We start from the raw sequence: 21,029 nt of genomic DNA on the forward strand, positions 1-21,029 counted from the left end.
TCTGAATTACAAAGTTCAGATAGATAGCAATATTGGAAAATAAACAAAACAGTATGATCTCATTGTGTTCAGCAACTGTGTTGTATCACCTGATTTTGTAATTACAACAGAAATAAAGATTTTCAGGCAAAAAAAAATACAGCGGGCTAGCTACTTAGATACCAAAAACATGAACGTGTCTGAAGGTGAGCAAGACTGACACTGGGAATAATGATACTATATATGTACAGAAGTAATGGAACAGAAATACATGCATACTTCCTGATCTACAAGGCACTGAACAAAACAGAAAGATCTGAATCCAACAGGAAAACAAATCTGAAAGCCAGATGTCCTTACTGATATCAGTCATACTGAGCTTCTGGAATTAATTCCCATAAGGTATGACCTCAGACCAAACTTTGCAAAGGACATTTATATAGACATCAAGATTACCTAGTTTTTATATAAGAAAGTGGAGTTTAAAGAGTTTTGTAAAGGCTCACAAGAAATTAACTCTTCACGACATAAAGCCAATTACACTACCCGTTAGCAGGATACTCATTAGGGTTTATCTCTTCTTTGAAACTACAAGTATTTACCCCCGTGAGAGACTTTGAATGCATAGGGTGGTCTAATTTAGTCTGACAATCCCACAGTCTTTTATGGCTCTGAAGATTGGTGTTTCCAGTGCAAATTTCTCCATATGAACATAGATAGAAACCATGCATTTGTACGATAACATGGTCCTACTTCTCACCTTCCAGATGTTTCAGATGGAGCTGTGCATATACAGTCAGGTTAAGTGCTACGCAATTCGTAAGTGTTGTAAAGTGCAAGTACAATTAATAGATGTTACACAAAAGTGAGAATTAACCACATCTATGTAGTATTAATATGCCTTTTCTTTTAAAATGTGTCTTATTAGCAGCATTTAACATCATCTGTTAGCTAATATGTTAATTACCAGTCTGCAGTCAAGGACATGGATGGTTATAGTTTCATCTCGAGTTTGACTAACGATGTAGGACGCTTCTTTGAATAATGCCAAATGATTTCCATCATAGGTTACAATGCTCAGATCAGAGAATATTGTGCAACGACCTAAGAAAAATAAAAATAAATGTTTTCTTTCTAACATTTTAAAATTTAAGTAAATATTACAAAATATGAAGATAAGCCAATAATACTTGTAAGACTAACTAGCTTGCTTACTATGTGTTAAAATTAAGCTCCATATATGCAGCACATTTTCAGCTATATTTGAAACTGTTGCGTCTCTGTAAATGGAGACCAGAGTCAAATAATGCATATTTCGGAGGCAAACCTGCACACCTCTGCAATCAGTAACTTTCTTACAGTTCTTGCCAGCAAAGGACTGTAATTTTTACAAACCCCAAACTAGCAAAACGCGAATAACAGTGGATTATAACAGATCATTAGTGCTCTAATAGTCTTGCTCCTTAGATGGGATCTCATGTGCAAAGTTTCTTCTTCAGAGTCTTAGTGCTAAAGCTTTTTCATTTTCAAAGGGTTTGGAGTTCTATTCCCAGTTATTTAAAAATCTAGAGCATAATCATAAATTCGCACTGCTTTCCCTGCATACTTTCTTTATTATTCTGGAGTAAACTGAATTTTCTTTATTGGGCAGGATTCTTCCTGCCCAATTCTAAGTAATTGATGGGAGTGAGTACAGTACAGCTATGCTTTCGGAGTCCCCAAACCATTCACAGAGTTAGTTAACAGAGTCTAGGGAATCTTCTCATTCTAAAATACACCTAAGATAAACAAACAAAAACAAATCACTGACTATATTGACTAGGTGCCCTCTGATTAGATAGAAGACAAGATGGGTCTAAGACAGACCTAGAGGTGTCTCTGCAGGTATCTAAAGCTTGGCAAGAGGAATATCCTACATTAAAAGAGCAGTTTGATTTCATTTCCTACATATAATATAGAACTAGAATTATGAATTGCATTAAACAATCATCCATTTCCACACCATGGTCTAGAAGTGCCAGCTCTTAGCCTTCTTAAACATGCATTAAACTGTCACCTAAATTCTTTAAAAGTACTGTGTAATTAAAACTTACATGCACATTCCCACTTTGGGCAGCATTTGTCACCATTCATTTGAGTAGCAAATCCTAAAACTCCACAGCTGGGTTGAGTTGCATTGTATGGGCAGTTCTGTGACTTATTAACTTGGATCAGCTGTCCATCCAAGCAAATGTGTTTTATGCACTCATTCTCTGTGATTGGCTAAGGCATATTTAATAGAAGACATAGGTTACCATTCTTTCAAAGCTAACATCACAATATTGCAGAGTATTTGCTCACATTCTTCGAGTATAGAATGCTTATGAATCCCTGTAACACTGATGAAGAAAACTCATCCATTCTGAGGTCAGTTTAAAACTGCTGTCCTGTTGTAAAGCAGAGAACAGCATTACCAAATTTTAACTTTACATTCAAAAAAGAGTTAAGCACGAAAAGTATGGAAGGGCACAAGTAGGAATAATAACATGGATCTCTGGAAAGATGTATTTCAAGGAGGGCAACGTGACAAGAAATTGCCACTGACCAATATGAAGCACCATATTTTGCCAAAACAGCATTCTTGTAACAGATGTACTCAGAAAAGTGAGGCCTAAACCACAGTGTATTATAGCACTTGCAAAAATCCTTATGCACAATGAAATCCTGCAAAGTTTCAGACATAACTGGGAAAGCAGGGCTCCCTGTTTGATACAAATATTTTAAACCCTAAAGATCGAAGTATGGCTCATGATTTTTTTTTTAAATCAATGTGTGAAAGCAGCCAAGACATTTTCAAAACCCAACAGATACAGCTACTCACTGTACAAGTCTGAAGAGTTGGTGTTTCTCTAGGCAGCATAGAAGCTGATGCTGTGGCGCCTGACAGAGCTTCAGCTGTTGCCAATTCATCAGAAAAAGTTGTAGTCAAGCCATAACGTGGTTTGGTAGATGAGGAAACTGATGGAGCTGTTGTGTCATTTGGATGGTCAGATATCATTAGCACTGAACTCACAGAAGGTGTTTGTACCTCAGATGGTATGTCAAGTTTTGAAGTTTGAGTTGCACTGACTGATGACGCAGCTATAGAAGAAAAAGATTTCGGTTCAGAGGATGAATGTGCAGTAGACAGTACTGATACACTTATATTAGAAGAAACTGCAGTTGTGTTTGCGAAATATGGAGAGTAAAATGTCCAAGGTGTTTCTGGAGTAGTGATAGCACCTTGAACACGAACAGCTTGGACTTCTGTTGTTAATTCTGGCTCCTCAGATTTTACTGTATCGGGGGGCACAGCTCCTTTTGCTTTGGAAGTAACAGAAAAATAGGTGGGCTTCACAGACCTTGTGATAGGTTCTGTTACTGCTTCTGCTTTGTCTGAAGTTGCTGACACAATACTAACATTTTGCCCACTACTGCTTATCACTGAAGAAGGTGAAGCAGCAGCTGATGAATGTGCTGACAACATTGTACTTGTTAGAAACGTGGAACTGGAGGCAGTGGTTGAAAGTGTGACTTCCTTAGGCAACCCTGCAGTTTCCTGTGTATCACTTTTGCTCGTTGATGTGGATGGCCCACTCCCCATCACAATGGGAATTTCTGTTGTTTCTGTTAACAAAACTGATGAAGAGGTTGACTTAGGTCCTGTAGAAGCTGTAGCTGTTTCAAGCGTTTGACTTGAATCAAATGAGGCCTGCCATGTGAATTTTTGACTAGTACCAGCCTTTTGTGTGGAAAATGAAGGAAATATTTCTTTTTTAATTGTTTCTAAATAAGATGAAGATGCAGACACTTCTGGTGAGGAAGGGAGAATTCTGGTGCCAAAAATCAAATCAGTTGTCATTCTAGTTGGGACTGTAGGTTGTGAAAGAGAAGAAGTCCTTGATGCATAAGACTGTGTTATTGAATCAATTAAAAGCAACTCTCTTTCAGTTGGCAAAGTAACCTGTGTAGTACCTACTAAGGTAGGTAATATACTTGAATGAACGTCTTCAGGTAGGGAGGTGATTAAGGGGTATGAGGAAGTCAATTCTACTGTTGCTTCAGTTGTGCTAAAGACACGTTGTGATTGATAAGTGGATTTTGACGGAGTTTTTGCAGTATACTGGTATATTGGGGTGATACTTTGGCTTGTCAACAAAGGCTCAGAAGTCTGACGACCAAGTTCTGTAGCCTTCTGAGTGGAAAAAAGCGGTGTAACTATGGTCTTTGTGGTCCATACTGAAAATTTGTCTCCTAAAGATGTCTGCCAAGAGAGGGAGCCTACTGAAGATGGAGGAAAGGAAGGCTGAGTTTTAGCTGCTGTAAGTTTAACTTTATCTGTTATACTTTGAACTGTAGATTCCAATGCCGTAGAAACTGGTTTAGTTTCTACTGGATATTTTGGTGTGGTTATTACTTCTGGTACAATTTGTGTTAAAGAAGGTGAAGAAACCAGTTTATCTGCTAGAGGCTGAGAGGTGGACAAAACGTAAGAGGTCTTTGTTACTGGAAGTATAAAAGAAGGGGACAGAGTTGATTTTTCTGTGGCTGTCATTACTTTTTTGGTTGTCATGAGCTGACTGCTGAATTCAGAAGATGGGGAGAATGCAGCAGAGGTGACATTGCCTGGTGATTTGTCACGTGATACTGTTGTTACTGGACTTGATTGTTCTGTTATAGCAGATAAAACAGAAAAATTCAGGACTGAAGAGGTCTTTTCTGATAGTAACGTAGATTTTGCCAGAGTTGCTCTTGGATAAAAAGAGGTTGTTTCATGGGATGTGCGCATGGGACTGAGAGTTGTCAGTGATGCTTCTTTTCCAGAGGAAGGTAGTGAAGGAGGAGAAATGTTTAAGGAGATTAGAGAACTTAATGGTGAAAAATGGAAGGCAGATGGCTTCCTAGTAGAGATGTTAGTAACTCTTTCTACTTGTGATGTATCAGGCTGTGTTGTCAACAATGTGGTTTCAGTTGCACTAAGAAGAGTAAGTGGAGATACAGTGAAAGATGCTTTTTGAGCCAACTCTGTAGCTTTAAAAGGAACTGTGCTGGTTCTTTTTGACAAGACAGATGTTTTCATTTCTGATGTAGTAACACTACCTGAATATGCTGAAACGCTTGTCTTCACTGTACTTGAAAGCAGAGTTGGCTTGTGTTCTGTAGATGTTTTTCCAGAAAACAAAGTTGACTTTGCCAGTAATTCAGAAGGGGATGTTATTTTGGATGCTCCCTCAACAGACAAAGGTGTCACTTTGATAGTCTCAGCCACAGCAGGATATTTAGTGTATAATGTAGTTAGAAACTCTGTTGTGTTTAAAACTGTGTATGAGGGATATTTTGTAGTTGAAACAGTTTTAAATGTCTTTTTTAATTCGCCTGAAGCTGGGGAAGCATGAGTAGGAAGAGGCACTGAAGGTCCTTTTGTAGAAAGAGTAAGGGATTTTTCAGTTGTAGAACTAGGATGTAGTGAATATGTAGGGAAATAAGAACTTGACATATGCTCCACAGGAAATGTTATTTTAGGAGATTCCCTTTTATGAGTTGTAAATGATAGCAAAGTTGTTTCTGATGCTTCCTCTTGAGTTTGCAGAGTTGTTGTCTTTGGGCCTAGAGTTGTAGTGAAAGGTATCCCTGCAGTACCAGTGAGGTGTTGAACCATTTCAATAGGAGGTTGTGTAGTTGCCTTTCCTAATAAAATAGGTGGTATGGATGTTGGTGACAATGTAGTCTTCTCGCTTTGCTCAGTTAAAACAATTGCTGCTTTTGTTGTTGCTGAAGATGCTGGTTTTGATAAAGTACTGATCACTGGAGAAAGTGATATTACTGTAGTGTTAGATGCTGTGGGAAAAGCCTGTCCTATGCTTATTTTTGTCTCTCCTGAAGTTCCTGTTAGGTTTACTGTTGATGCATATGAAGACGTATCCAGAGATGGTGATGTGGAAAACTGGAGCAGAGAGGCAGTAGTTTTTTCTGTTATTGATTCAAATGTACTGGGTGTAAGTGTTCTAAGTCCTTCTGGTTTTACTTGTGCTTCTTTTGTGGGAAGTGCTCTTGTGGCTATTTCTAATATTTCCATTTTTTTAGTTTTGACTGGCGTTTCTGCTGTACTAAGTATTAGTGGTGTTCCGGTGAAAATAAAAGTAGCAATAGTTTTGGTTTCTGGTTCTGTATTTGTAGTCACTGCATTTGTAGCTGTTACTGTCTGAGGTTCTGTAGCCCTCAGCAGTTTGGTAGAATCAATACTGATTGGTTGTATCTTTGTGGAAGTTTCTGAAGTGACGGTGGACCAAAACAATGGAGAAATGTCAATGGGAGAAGACAAGCTTACATTAGACTTTGTTGTCCCAAACACTGCTGTAGTGCTTCTTCCAGATGTAATTTCTGTTGACTGTGAAGAAATATTTGATGGTAAAGATATGTTTGGAAGTGTTGTATGAGATGTAAAAGCTGCAAACTCAGTTTTCCCTGTAGTTGCAGTCACTTGCAATTTTGAAGCAATTGTTGCCATGCCTATTGTTTCAGGTACAGGAAATGAAGTTAGCGCTTCACTGATCACTGCCAAACTTGTACTTGATTTTATGTGTGAAACTGATGGTGTTTGAATGCTGGGTGCCAAAGCTAGACTATCATCTGCAGGTTCAATGCCTGAAATCAGACAAAAGTAAACAGTACTCTGAAATGTTTGTACTCTGAAATTGTTATAGTCAGGAAGCTAGCAGAGTTATAGGTTAACACATATAACCGATCTTTTCAATTGCCTTTAAGATCCTGAAATTCATAGACAACTTAAGAAACAAATTCATTAAATGATTTGCTCCATATCTAATTTTCTGAAGTATTTTAAGAAAAAAGAACTATTTAGTTTGGTTTTTGAGAGGTGAAATTATTTTAACTAAAATGTGTGTTTAGGGAGCTGAAGATTCATATAACTAAGATTAAAGTTACACAAATTTAAGCACTAATATTTGAAAATATTACTAAAGACCTAAGAAATAAATAGCTAAGTCTCATACATAATACATATAATTTTTCAAACGTACAGTCTTCAAAATACACGCATCTTTCAGTGATTTCATCCAGTAACATATTGAGAGGACAATCAGGGATGCATCCTTCCACTCTAAAAGAAAAACAGTAAGTATTAACTAGTTGAGCAGGATCTGGATTTAGCATTTCCCTTTAGGAAAACAGAATTCATTTATAAACTATTTTTAAGTAGACAATCTTCTTCTATCTAAATCTTGTCAATTTAGTGTACTCCGTCAGAATGTCATTGCCATGTCTTTCATTCTTACTCAGATCTAAGATAAAGCATGAACTCAGCCTCTGAAATGAATGGTCATAAGTTGAATAATGAATGTTTGTGCTTAAGAAATGCCAAACGCTTTCACATATCAAAATCCAAATGCCTGTTTTACCAGACTTAGTACAAATTCCAACTGGAAGGAAAAGGTGAGGACAGATATAGCTGTTCTAATCTCATAATAAAAATGTAAGGGTACAACTATTTGGAACAAACTTATTCCCTTTCTTTATTAATACTCTGTAATACTCCCTCCCCCCCATCTTCAACATTACAGGTATACTAATAACTCCAGAACCTAACAACTTACCTAACAACTGAAATGTCACTTTCACATAGCAGCTGCAGTAGATTTTGTTCCATTTCCTTTCTCCTTCACTCCTCCTTATACAACAACACAGTCCTGCTATACAGAGCTTACATCTGGTCCCTCATATTCTTATTATACTGCCTATCACCCAAATTACATACTTTTCCATAAAAATACAGATACCTACTTTGGTACTCCCTGACAGCTTTTTCCCAAAGGGTCTCTGCAAGTCTTGAAACAAGGGCTTATGCAAGTATCATAATGCCATTCGCATGCAGAATGGGATAGAAATTTAAATTTTACATCTGAAAAACAATGAAGACCTGTTATTACCATAGATATTTCTAGAAATATATATACACAGATTGATACATATCACTAAGGGGCATACTTTATGTTCACTGCACTTCTAAATTTCTTACTGTTTCTACCTATATTCTATACAAATAAAACCAGAAATATTTCTTGAGCTGCCAAGGTCTTTAAAACATAGAAAAACATGAGAGTATATGCAGAGTATATTTGAGTGTGCTGGTTCTGCAATCTGGTTTTGTATTATAAAACATGGCATTTTATTATTCATATTTATAGTGTATTACAATCACTTGAAAATAAAGCCAGGCAAATTAGAGCTGTTTTTAAGTTTTAAAGACTATATCAATAGTGAAACTGTATGTTGGTTATTCAAACAAAAAGCAAAATTGAGATTATGTTGATTCAGTGCAATTATGGCTATTAGAATCAAAATAAAAAGCAGCAGCTAGATACAGTGATACTCATAATAATATAACATACCATTAACAGTTGTTTGCTTCATGCATAAAATTTACTGATACAACACAAAGATGTACATAACTTGTATGATACAATTATATTTTAAAAACCAAATCAAACACCACTCCAAATAAAGTAACCAGAAATTATGCCAGTTTAGGCTCTTTAAAGCAATTTATCTTAACAGCTGATCTTCTCAAAAGCAGTATAAGATAGCCACTCCAAGAGGAATTAAGTCAAACCCATAACATTCTAAATCTGAAATTTTAACTTCTCCTATAACGAACAAAGCAAGTCAGATGAGATGAGAGATGTAGTCTTGCAGAAATTAACTCAAAACATATATTTCACCAGATAAAATAGCACCAATGAGACATTAGCAATTTAAAAACAACAAAAAACCCCTCCCCCAAACTCAAACTGCCTTCAAAGTACCTATGCAGATACTATTTTTTCAAGGACTTCAAATTTGCATTATTGAAACTCAAAATACAAATTCAGGTAGAGGAAAAGTTAAATTTAAAACAAAAATTAACAGAAATAAGGATTAGCTATACTTCCAATGTTTACTAAATTATGCAAGAATTTTACAGAATTAATGTAGAGACTGAGTGTAGAATCTGAGGGAAATAAATTTGTGGCAATCATCATGTGGGTGAGACACACTTGCATGTTCAAATGCAGCATCATGCTTTCTTTTTCATTACAACGTTGCCCCATCTGCATGCAGAACAGTTTCTCACACAATGCTAGATTAGCACAGTGGCTCTTCCAACAACTGCATGATTCAGTACCTGAACTAAAACTGCCCATCCCAGCTTCTGCCTGTGGCAGTCAGGGCAGGGCAGTGACACTTCACTTACAATTATGCCTAGAGAAGACCATCATCATGACATATGGGTTCCCTCTGGGTTGGTAAACCTTTTCTTAGAGGTATGCAATCCAGAGAATACAAAAGCAGCTGCTCTCAATGTTTACCAGAAAGAAAATGCTTACTACTTAGAAAGAGTTTTCTTTTTTGGTTTGTTTTGGAGTGCTTGAGGGGGTTGTTGGGGTTTTTATGTCTTTCTGCTTTTAAGTTTTGCTTGACTGATACACTAAGAGAGTAGCTCTTTCACGTCTTTTTGGAGACAGTTTTTCCTGAAGGTCCTAAGAAATTGTTTTTTTACTGAAATTCAGGGACATCAGCACTTCTGCCATTATTAATCATTACTGCCTTCTTTTTAAATTCATATAATTCTCTTAAATCAGAGGTATAAATCAAACTCAGACAAAAGAGTATGTTGCCATCTAGTGTTTTCCATTTTACACATCACTCCAAGGACATGTCACTGCTTTTGAAAATGCGATTTTTATGACAGTAACAAATGCATTTATAAAGTTACCTTCCCGTAATAAGCTAAATACACAACACTGAATTCTTCTGTGACCCCTCCTAAAGAGACCAACTCAAATTGCTTAAATCTAGTGGAGAAAAGGAATTATTTCCATACGTTTTGCTGCCTGATGTATGGGGTTTTGCATGCATGGACAGGTCAAAGTGTTAAGGTCTAAGGACCAAATAAGATTATGACATAAAGACAGAACATATCAGAGACCTGTTGGCACAGGCAACCACCAACAATAGTAATAGCAATAACAGTATATCCAAATGGAATCTAGGAAATCTCATTCATCAGACTACCCTAGATTAAGTACAGAGACTAATCTGTAACTTTTAACTCTTACCACAAACTTCACATTAATCACAGAAGTTTCAAACACAGTAAAGGTACAAGCTTTGCAGATATCACACTGTAACTCAATGAAGAATGGTAGTTTCTCAATTTGGCAGAACAGTGTTCGTGAATTGATACTTTCAAGTGCTGGGATTAACATACTATCTCCCATTCTACAAATAAACTTAAGACTTTTATGCAACAATTGCCACGTTTTCCTCAAGCTTTCTTACAGATTAAGTTCACAGAGTTTGCTGGTGTTGCATGCCTTTGTAGGAAACAGAGCAGAGTTCTATATAAAGGCATAGGATTTGTTGAGTGCTTCATAAACAGTGTTTTCAGTCAAGAAGAGAATCACGCTTCTTTGCAAATTTTGTCTCTACTTCTGCAGAAAGAAGTATGGACAACAGATGAATTCATGAACCTGGCCATAAAAATGTCAAAAGAGTTTTCAAAGAGCTGTCGAACCAATGAATATTCAATTTTCCAGTCAAGGGATTTTAGAGAATTGAATATGCCAGGCCAAGCTGTATTAGTTTTTTTAGTGTGTAAATTGCATGAAATAACAGATCAAATCACCACAGCAAGGTTAGAATATATTGCATTAATTGGTTTCCAATAGAATATATTGCATGAATTGCTTTCCAGTATCTCAAAAATTTCATTATGCCTCAGTTAACCCAACAGATACAGTGAAATCTATGCTTTATTATGGATTATGGGAAAATGGCTTTCCAGCATTAGAAGAATGTCTGTTCAGTCACTCATCATATTTAAAGTTTTCACTACTGGCAACATCACTTCTGGAATGCTTTAGCAGCCCAAGGACCTACCTTGTTGACTGTGCAAGCCACTGCAAAAAATCCAAAAAACCCCCAAATCTCACACTACCAAAAAAACCCACACAGCAGGATGCAGTTCCTACTTAAACAGTTTAGACTCAACAGACATCAGACAGCAAATGAAGGGAAGGAGAAACAGAGGCACAGAGCCATGTTCTGAACAAATATGAATCCATTCTAAGCCAAGAGAACAATGAAGTATCTCTATAACTAGTTAAAATATTATTTTGCCTCTTTTTAATACATCTGTATATCAACAATGATCAAAAAACCCACAGTTATTAGGTTACAAAGAAAAGCAGCAACAACATGCTTTATAGCCATTCAAACATCCCTCTTCCTAAAATGAGGGAAATATTTAGTTCACTCTATTGAATTTAGATGTTAACTTCCAAGCCAGACCAATCTTGGCTGTATTGCTGCTACAATACTACTATTCCCATGGCAGAAACTACTATAGCTCAGAAACTCTGGATTTTGCCAGTGTCATGGCACAAACACTTTATGCTAGGCAGGATGCTAATCAGCCACCTCCACCACATGCTTTTCATTTCTTTAATACTTAAATTCCCCCTCCTGCAACCAGTAATATGAGCTTACTGTACTCTCTGCAACAGTACAGTTCACTCATAACAAAAGAATGATACATAGTTTACAGACAATGAGTCAAGCTTCTTATACGAGGCATGTGTTTCTCAAAAGGATTTGTCATGGCATTTGAAAATAACCATGTGTCTCCTGGTGAAGACTACGAGCATTTGTCTTCTGTTCAGTGACACAGCAAATCCTTCACAAAATGTTAAATTATGCCCTGGGTGACAGTTGCTCCAGCTGATACGCCAAATGAGCCCACAGTTCTTCTGCCTAACAGGAGCTGAGCATATCAACAGGTTACAGTATTGCAAAAAGCTTGTTATGACTGCAGGTATATGGGTTGCCAAAGACAACATACTAAAAGATATTCCCCAACTCCATTGTTTTCTCACATGCTTAGACATCAGAGAAGCATTTTCTTCCAGTAACTTACGATTTTCATTCTTTGAGCCTTTCAAAAATAATTCTGTAGCCATGAGAACTGTTGCAACCATTTATAAAGAATTTTAATTTTTCATCACTGACAGACTGTGGTGTTCTGTGAGCTGCAGCAACCTTTCTTAGTAACTTGGCCACTTTTTTAGTGTTAAAAGTTCCTAGTGTTCACAAGTCCATCCTACCTTTTTTCCTATGCTGCTTTTTATCTCATAAAGACAATATCTGCCATTGTCAGCATCTGCATATTATCAATAATTTCATGGTATGTTCAAAAAATGGCTGTTTAATTAAAAAAGAACTAAGCTAAATTCAAAATTTATGATGTTAATAAAAGGCTGTATTTAAAACAAGGACTTTTAAAATAACCTAAAAAAAAAAAAAAAGATTTTTGTTCTCAATCTGATGCTTTCTTCTATTTTGCTATTTTCTCAAAGATTAAAAAAAACCTAGTAGTAGAAAAACTTGCTTTAGAATTAGTTCTATTTGTAACAGCAGCAAAACTCTGCTTAGTAACATAGATTGCCTATCTCCTCAGTTACAAGTTTAGAAACTTGAAATCTTATCTACCCACTTAACGCACTCAAACTACTAACAAACTCTTCTCATGACTTCTACATTTCTGCAATGAGAAGTGTAAGCAAATATCACTGGAAAAAATGGAACTTTGTGCCCAGACAAAACATCGCTGAAAGCAAAGTATAATTATCTACCTCTTACATGCTTTTGTTTAGTTTACTATTACAATGTTAGAATAATATAATATTGTTACAGTAACTATTTAATCTCCTATTTATTCAGTAAAAAATGGGAAGTCAAATGTTTGTGTTTGTGGTATAAAGAGGAAAGGTGTTACAATTCTACAGTGCCCTCAGTCTGATTCCAAGAGCTACCAAGCAGATGTGTTCAGGGACATACTTGGGATTTGCAGGTACAACAGCACTTGCTCAGCATTATCCATCTCCACATCTCATGTCACAGTCTTTTAGACTGACAAAGTGTAGAAGCTCAAATTAAAGTTATGAACAACTCATGAGTAAAACTGGACGTTCTAGAAAACTAACTCTCCTGATGGATATAAGTCAAAGTTAAGATAGTCAATGGTATCATGTATAAATCTTACTTAGATTCAAGATGCTTTTGTAAACAAAGTTTGTCATTAAATTTAATTTCATTTGCCTTTTTGTAGTATGTTTCTGAATGTGTTTGAGTTAATTAAAATGCAAACATTAAAAGAACCCAAAAAGGTACTGTATGAAAATTAAATATTGATAAATACATCCACGCAGTGTGCATATACTTAATACATTTTGGGGTTTATTTTTAAGTTTAGCTGAAAATTCTGTAACAGGCCTTGTATTTACAGCAAGTTGGTTTATAAAGCACTTAGCTAACATTGTTAAGAACTTTGCTGTGGAATTTCTATAGGGCAAATCACATTTTAATAATATATGTAAGTTTAATTCACACTGACCTTAAAAGGGTAAAGCATATTATGATAATTCTATGAATGGTAAAAGGTAACTAGTTTGAGCATCTTATTTTTATTATAAAATTATAGAATAGTTTGGGTTGGAAGAGATCTTTAAGATCACCTTGTTCCAACCTGCCTGCCATGGGCAGGGACACCTTCCTCTAGACCAGACTGATCAAGGCCTCATTGAACCTGACCTTTTTAAAAAGGGTAAGAAAACTGCAGCTATATCCATAAAAAGGTCATCAATTCCTTACATCAACAAATTTCCCAATAATTTCAAATGTGACTTGATTATTCTTACATGACACCTCTGCCTGTCCATCTGCTAAGATTAACTGCATTCCTGCTTTTGACTGAATGCATACCAATCCACTGCTGGTAAAAATTCCTGCACAAAACGTATTTTCTTGTAAGCACACTCTAGATACTAAAATTCAGTTATCAACTCAAACCTTCAAATGTTTGTGGGAACAGGACAGCAAACAAACCAAAGTACAATGAAAATAACCCAAGTTAGAAGCGAATTCTCATGGAAAATACTTTGCAGTGTTAGCCCATCATGTCTGTGCAATTTATAGTCAAAGTATTTTGATGTGACGATATTTATTGCAGTGAAACTGGAAAAAGTGACTTGTCAGCTGACTTTAAACAGAGATGTATCTATTGCTGTGGTGATCAGGTCATTTAAAATTCTTCCTTTTGAATGTGCGTCAGAGCATGAAGAAGTCTCATGAGGAACTTTCTGGCCAAGGGGATTTACTGGGCCTATTATTCTGCTCCCAGTATTTATCCTCTGATTCCGCAGGAATAGCTGTTCCTGGTTCAAGAGTTTCTGATCTAATATGCAAAGCATTTACAATAGTCAGCAGGAAACTCAATACGCTTTTGCCTGTGCACTCTGGAGCTGGTGTAACTTTTCCATTAACTTAAACAAATGCTGCTGTATTTTTAGACCATGTAATTACCCTACATCAGCAGGCTGGCCCTTGTGAAAGTACACTGGAGAAAGATTCGAGCCCCATGTTTCTCTGCTTATAAAACTCTGAAACCCAAGCCCTCGGATGTGGTGATTAATGAAATGCCTCTTGATCATTTGATCTGATCCCACTTGCTGAGGTAAATTGTTTCAGTTTTCCATTGGCATAGACAGGATTTTTTGGTATAATGACTGGAGGGTAAAGACTTCACACTTGAAAAGACATACCACTCTGCTAATGGATGACCACTGAGAATTGGAACACATTTTAACCTTCTTCATTTCTCCCTCAAAGATAAAAGACTAAGGAGTTATTTTTGTTATGTCCCCAAAAAGTTACTTGCTTGAAATGCTGTACGAACATCCTGGTAATAGCATTAGCTCTATAATTCTGCCGTTCAAAACTCTCAACAGCTCTGCGATTACAAGCATTTGTCAAGAGGCAACAGGCATTTGGCAATGACAAAATCTGTCATTTTTTCTGAAGTTGGAGTGTGCCAGTCAACAGCTGCGTTAGGCTGTCAGCATAATGCACCGCAAAACATCAGCAGATTAACAATGCCACCATTAACACTTTAATTCAATGTTTTGATAACAAGAAGCTCCACAAGGCATACAGTTGGCCTCTTCTGTCACAGAAGTCAATGCCTGCTTTAGATTTGTCTGTGCTGAAATTCAGCGTGGTCACTGTAAAACATGGCCAGGCCACATTTCACATGTTACAATATTTCATTTCTTTTCTTTGCTTGCAAAACCAATTCTGGTTTCTCAGAATAAGGAACGGATTTTAAAAAAATGGTATTGCTAGGAATACCTATTAAGATATTTCTGCTACCCAAATAAACAGATTCTAGAATCATAGAATAGTTAGGGTTGGAAAGGACCTTAAGAACATCTAGTTCCAACCCCCCGGCCATGGGCAGGGACACCTCACCCTAAACCATGCCACCCAAGGCTCTGTCCAACCTGTCCTTGAACACCGCCAGGGATGGAGCATTCACAACTTCCCTGGGCAACCTGTTCCAGTGCCTCACCACCCTAACAGGAAAGAATTTCCTCCTTATATCCAATCTAAACTTACCCTGTGTAAGTTTTAGCCCATTACCCCTTGTCCTGTCACTACAGTCCCTAATGAAGAGTCCCTCCCCAGCATCCCTATAGGCCCCCTTCAGATACTGGAAGGCTGCTATGCGGTCTCCATGCAGCCTTGTCTTCTCCAGGCTGAACAGCCCCAACTTTCTCAGCCTATCTTCATATGAGAGGTGCTCCAGTCCCCTGATCATCCGCATGGTCCTCTCCTGTGGACTCGTTCCAACAGTTCCATGTCCTTTTCATGTTGAGGACACCAGAACTGCACACAATACTCCAAGTGAGGTTTCACGAGAGCAGAATAAAGGGGCAGGATCACCTCCTTCTACCTGCTGGTCATGCTCTTTTTGATGCAGCCCAGCATACAGTTGGTTTTCTAGCTGCAAGTGCACACTGAAGCCGGCTGATGCTCATTTTCTCATCGACCAGCACCCCCAAGTACTTCTCTACAGGGCTGCTCTGAGTCTCTTCTCTGCCCAGCCTGTAGCTGTGCCTGAGATTTCTCCAACCCGGCTGTAGGACCTTGCACTTGGCATGGTTAAACTTCATGAGGTTGGCACCAGCCCACCTCACAAGCGTGTCAAGGTCCCTCTGGATGGCATTCCTTCCCTCCAGCGTATCAACCGAACCACACAGCTTGGTGTCATCAGCAAACTTGCTGAGGGTGCACTCAATCCCACTGTCCATGTCAGCAACGAAGATGTTAAACAAGACCGGTCCCAACACCGATCCGTGAGGGACACCACTCGTTACTGGTCTCCAGCTGGACATTGATCCCTTGACCAGAACTCTTTGTGTATGCCCACTAGTAGATTACTAATGCATTTAAAATTACAGCACAATAAAAAGCTTTAGAACATAAAAATAAATACTTGTAGTGATTTTGGTGGTTTCAGCAAGAAGTACTTGTTGCTGAAGTACATAACTAAAGTTGTACAAATAGGTTTGATATATTTGATGTATCAAAAAAGCAGACTAAAGCAAAGCTAAAGAAAATGGTGGTTTAATGAATAATCTGCTTTGCTTGATTTTATAAGCCAATATAACTTTTGCATCTTCTTCTTGACCTGTAAGGCCATCTCTATTTCAGCACAAGGTTCCCAAGTGTTTAAGAATACGTGAAAACAGTTATTGTTATTATTTCTTTTTCTTACTAATCTAAAAAACAAAGAGCTTGATCAGTGATTCTTTTAATGCGTATTTTTTGTCATCAGTTCCTGTAGGAGCAACTTCTGTTTCCGGGTCCTACAAAGGGTGCTGAGAATATCTGCTACATCTCTGACTCTTATGTCTCAGTGGAATGGGACAACTATTTCAGGAATAAGAATCTGTCACCTAGGTAGAAACACTCTCACAGCAAGCTATGTTGTGTATGCAAGAGCTTAAGCTGTTCAAGACATATAAGAGAAACAGGCATCTAGATCCCCAAGTAAAGGTATATATCTCCACTTAGATAGTCCCTGAAACACTACGGGATAACATCATAAAAAGCAGAGGCCCTGCGAGTGGGTACATGGATAAAGTCTGAGGTGGTTTTCAGGGAAAACATGAGTTTTGAGAAGTGTAGTCTACAGGCAGTGTCCTTAGCACCAGATGGCATGAACCTCTGAGGAGGCCACAAAGCTTGCAATGAGAATGCACTGTACAGAAAACTATCTCTTGGCATCAGTCAGAGGGAAACGAGAATAAACATCATCCACAGACCTTAGCTTTTAGCAATACATTCATTTCTTTTCTACTCCCTTTGTGAATCCATTATTCATCAGCATGAATATTCTACTCCTTAATAATTTCCTCACCACCCATAAAGCAACTATTGCCCAGAAACTGTACACTAGGCTATGTATTTCCAAAACCAGTTGGAAAATATAGCAAAGGTGTGTTAAGCTATTTAATGGCTTTTGATAAGAAAACAAAATCTCATCCTCACTACAAGTATCAGGAAAGAGGATTTTGAGTCTGCACATGACAGTTTACCCACATCTCCCAGTTATGTACGGGAGAAGTAAGCCATCTCATCACCTCTGAAAATATGACTACCATTTAGCTTGTATTTTCACAGGGAGCAAACTGCTGTTCATAAAAATACAACTTTAATTACCCACCTACAAGTTTAAAAAGAGTCGACAACCTGAACTCCTCTGAATGATGATACTTCAAAAGCTCAACTGAAGAAGCTGAAATGTGGATGAAATATCCTGGCTTTGCAAATGACTCAAAGGAACTATATCCCGAAAGCCATGTATTCTTATGAATGACAAATGTAGATCTGCTGTGAAACTCTTCATTTTTTTTCCATTTAGAAAGAACAAGAGTATTATTAGAGACCAGCTGAAGAAAATAGTTTGGTCTCTCAGCTGTTTCAAATGAAATCAAGTTGGAATCTGGGAAAGAAAAGTAAATAAAATAAAATTAAAAACAAAAACAAAAAACCCCCCAACAAAACAAAACAAAACCAACACAGAACTCATTTACTTGCTGATATATGCACAGCAAACTGAACTCATTCTGATATACCACTACTGTTAATAGTAGCACGAGGAATGAAAAATGACATTGGACTTACCAGTGAATAGCCCGAATCTCCTAAGAAAATACACAGATTTCAGAGTGCTAGATTCTGATGGGTATTTAGTTTTCTAAGTACCCTACAGATTTCAACAGGAATACAAATAGATTAAGACATTTGCCCATACCAGGATTCAGTTTACAACCTTCACTAAGCCATTTATTTAAAAAACCTTAAACTTTACCTAGCTAGGCCTAGAAGGAACATTTGCTATCAGGAATTTATAGCTGAGGAGTTTTCATTAAAAATAAATTACAAAAATGTATTTTGCATTCAGCTTTCTAAGCAGCCAGCTCCCTAACACTTCTAAGAATGTTATCAGTGAAGTCTGTTTTCTGGCAAGTGTACCCACACGATACCTTACCCTGAAAACAGTACTGAATTTAAGCAAGTTTCTGTACAACCAATTGCAGAGAGGCAGATCTTGAGCCTCTTACAGGCATCTGCTGCTCACAGAATTGCCATTCTATTTTGTGGTATACTCTGCTATTCTATTGAAAACAGCCATTAAACTACTGTAAAATCAACTAACCCTCCAGGCATAACTATCACATTCTGGTACAACACTTCTGGAAGACCAACTTGTTTTCTGAGTGTAAACATTTCAATTAATTTGAAAAACATAGTGGATCACGTGAATATCTCATTAATTGTCTGTAGCTATTTGAAAAGCAACAATGGACAGTCGATGTGATTTATAATAGCTGACATATAGCAAATCAAGGAACAAAACTTTCCATTGTCTATGATTTGGCTGAAAATGATAAAACGCATCCACTTTTCAAAGAACCAAGAATGCAATATAAATGAAGACATGGATATGAAAAATATCATATTGATTGTACAAACACTCTAATGGCCAAATGATGAAATGCTCAAATTGGACTATAAGGCCCAAATTCCATTTGCCAGGTTAAATTCTGAACAAGAGGGATTTATGTATGTAAATAAGACAGTAGGATCGTCCTTCCTTTCCCAAATGTGTACTGAATGCAACGTACAAATGTCCCAAAACTATGACCAGTAAAAGAAATCTGGCCTTGGATATTCTGTTACACGAATTCTTGTGTCAGTTCTACAGACAGCAGTATTACTAACCAAATGTCTGTCATTTTTTCAACTGACCCATATCCCTTCTTCGGTTACACAAAGGCAGCCACCTTCAGGCCATCCAAAGAGCTGATCAGGGGACTGGCCAGTAAAATGGTATTGAGTATCAAGCTCAAATTAAAGCTCTATATGCAGACAACTCTAGCATTTAATCAACATCACAAAGTGCTGAATATACTCTGTAAGCTTTTTCCACCTTTCTGAAGGTGTGCAAGACCTGAATAAGCAACACATTTCTTCAGCAGGAGCTGAAGTTGGAACCTGAAGGAGACAAATTTGCAGTATGCATCCTTGTGCAGCTTAGGTTAGCACCAATAGGCATCTCCATACAAGCAAGCAAAGGGTGATGGTGGCAAAGTGAGAGAATTAGGGAACAGTTTTCTTGTACCATTTCTCTCTCACCCTTTGCCATGTCTCAGTTCTGCCAGAGGAAGGGTTCAGGGAGCAGCACATATCTATAGAACTGGGCTAATCACTGGTTTGGTCCTCCTGAAAGTTGGGGAACAGAGGGGCTGCTGCTTTTCAACTAAAATTACCTGTTTATAAAGCTACAATAATCTTTCTAAGCCAAGCAAATGAAAATTTTGGCAGACAACATTAAGATGCATAATCAGCTAACAGAAAAAGATTCTTTCACCCAGGTCTATTCTTAAATGTAGGATTGCACCACAAAAGAATTTGCTCTGCCTTATTTAAGCCTCTAGGTTACAGTGACTTTACCATGTGCTTTGGGTTTATAAAGTCCTGAAGTCAGCATAAAGGTCACTGAATATCCAGGAACAATATCTTCTTCTCTCACTGGGAAAACATCACCATCCACTAGTTCCACTGCCATTACAAATTCCCCAGCCAAATAGCTGACCAGTTTATATGGGCCCTTTCCCAGAGCTGTTGAGAAAAAATATCAGCATTATCTTTCATGTCAAGTGTCACAAATGCTTGAGTTCTAAATATTATGATACAGCACATAAAAGCATATCTTTCCCCTCTGAAAACAGCTCTAGGTACCATGCACTAAACTATGATGACAACCAAAATAAAGCCAAACTGTTTTAGAAAATACATGTTCTGAAAACTGTCCAAAATACCTATCTTCAATTTTCAGGATTCATGATTAGCTTTTGCTTTTCCTCCCTCTCATCCACTTCAGTTCCATAGTCACTTTATTAGTTATCTGACCTCTTTGTTATTTGATTTAGAAACAAACGATGTTCTACAGACCACTCTGGGATCCCTTCAAATTGTTTATTTGTATGGCTGAACTAATTACACACATTTTACTATTCTTTAAAACCTATTTTATTAGTGTCTAAAGTGTTAGCCGTTTTGCAGGGAATATAAGTTTGTTATCATCAAGTATCAGAGAACTCCTTGAAGAGTATAGATACAAACATAATCACTGGGAAGTAAGGCAAGCCCATGCTAAGCATGTACAGTGATACCTGGCTACCTTCAGCACAGGGATTTAAAATACGTTTTATAAATCGCTTAAAACATTCAGTGATCTGGAAATGTTTAAGTCTGATACCTCAGGCCCATCCAAAACTTGAGAAACCACAGCTACCAGCTGAGAATTTCCCCTTACCAAACACAAAAGGTTTCTGCTCCTGCTTCTAGTAGGACTAGAACTATTTCACTTTGGATTCATGACAAAGTTACATAAAGAAAACCTCTCCCTGGTCTAAGACATTTTCTTAACTTTCCTGTATCCAAAACTAAATAATCGTTAGGAATGCTTCTATATTTGAAGTAGAAAATAGAATCTTCAGCATAGAGATTTTTCCCCCCCCAGCTGGAGCTCTGAAACATCCAATATTGAATGCTGATGACCTGGA

The 21,029-nt window shown here is 37.3% G+C and overlaps 1 protein-coding gene across 1 annotated transcript in view; it reads right to left on the reverse strand.

Annotated features, from left to right (window-relative positions):
• Positions 1-21,029, reverse strand: part of OTOG (otogelin) — a 98,858-nt gene that overhangs the window by 25,410 nt on the left and 52,419 nt on the right. Inside the window, exons 30-36 of the mRNA XM_061380423.1 lie at positions 19,915-20,082; positions 17,621-17,899; positions 7,798-7,915; positions 7,038-7,117; positions 2,840-6,642; positions 2,073-2,241; positions 947-1,083 (exon numbers count right to left, since the gene is read on the reverse strand). Coding sequence (XP_061236407.1) covers positions 947-1,083; positions 2,073-2,241; positions 2,840-6,642; positions 7,038-7,117; positions 7,798-7,915; positions 17,621-17,899; positions 19,915-20,082 — 4,754 coding nt within the window. The remainder of the gene's footprint in view (positions 1-946; positions 1,084-2,072; positions 2,242-2,839; positions 6,643-7,037; positions 7,118-7,797; positions 7,916-17,620; positions 17,900-19,914; positions 20,083-21,029) is intronic.

Source organism: Neopsephotus bourkii, unplaced genomic scaffold (genome assembly GCF_033783945.1).
Source record: "Neopsephotus bourkii isolate Nb327-2 ecotype Australia unplaced genomic scaffold, CSIRO-AGI_Nbou_v1 NB_1792, whole genome shotgun sequence".
Lineage (NCBI taxonomy): Eukaryota > Metazoa > Chordata > Aves > Psittaciformes > Psittacidae > Neopsephotus > Neopsephotus bourkii.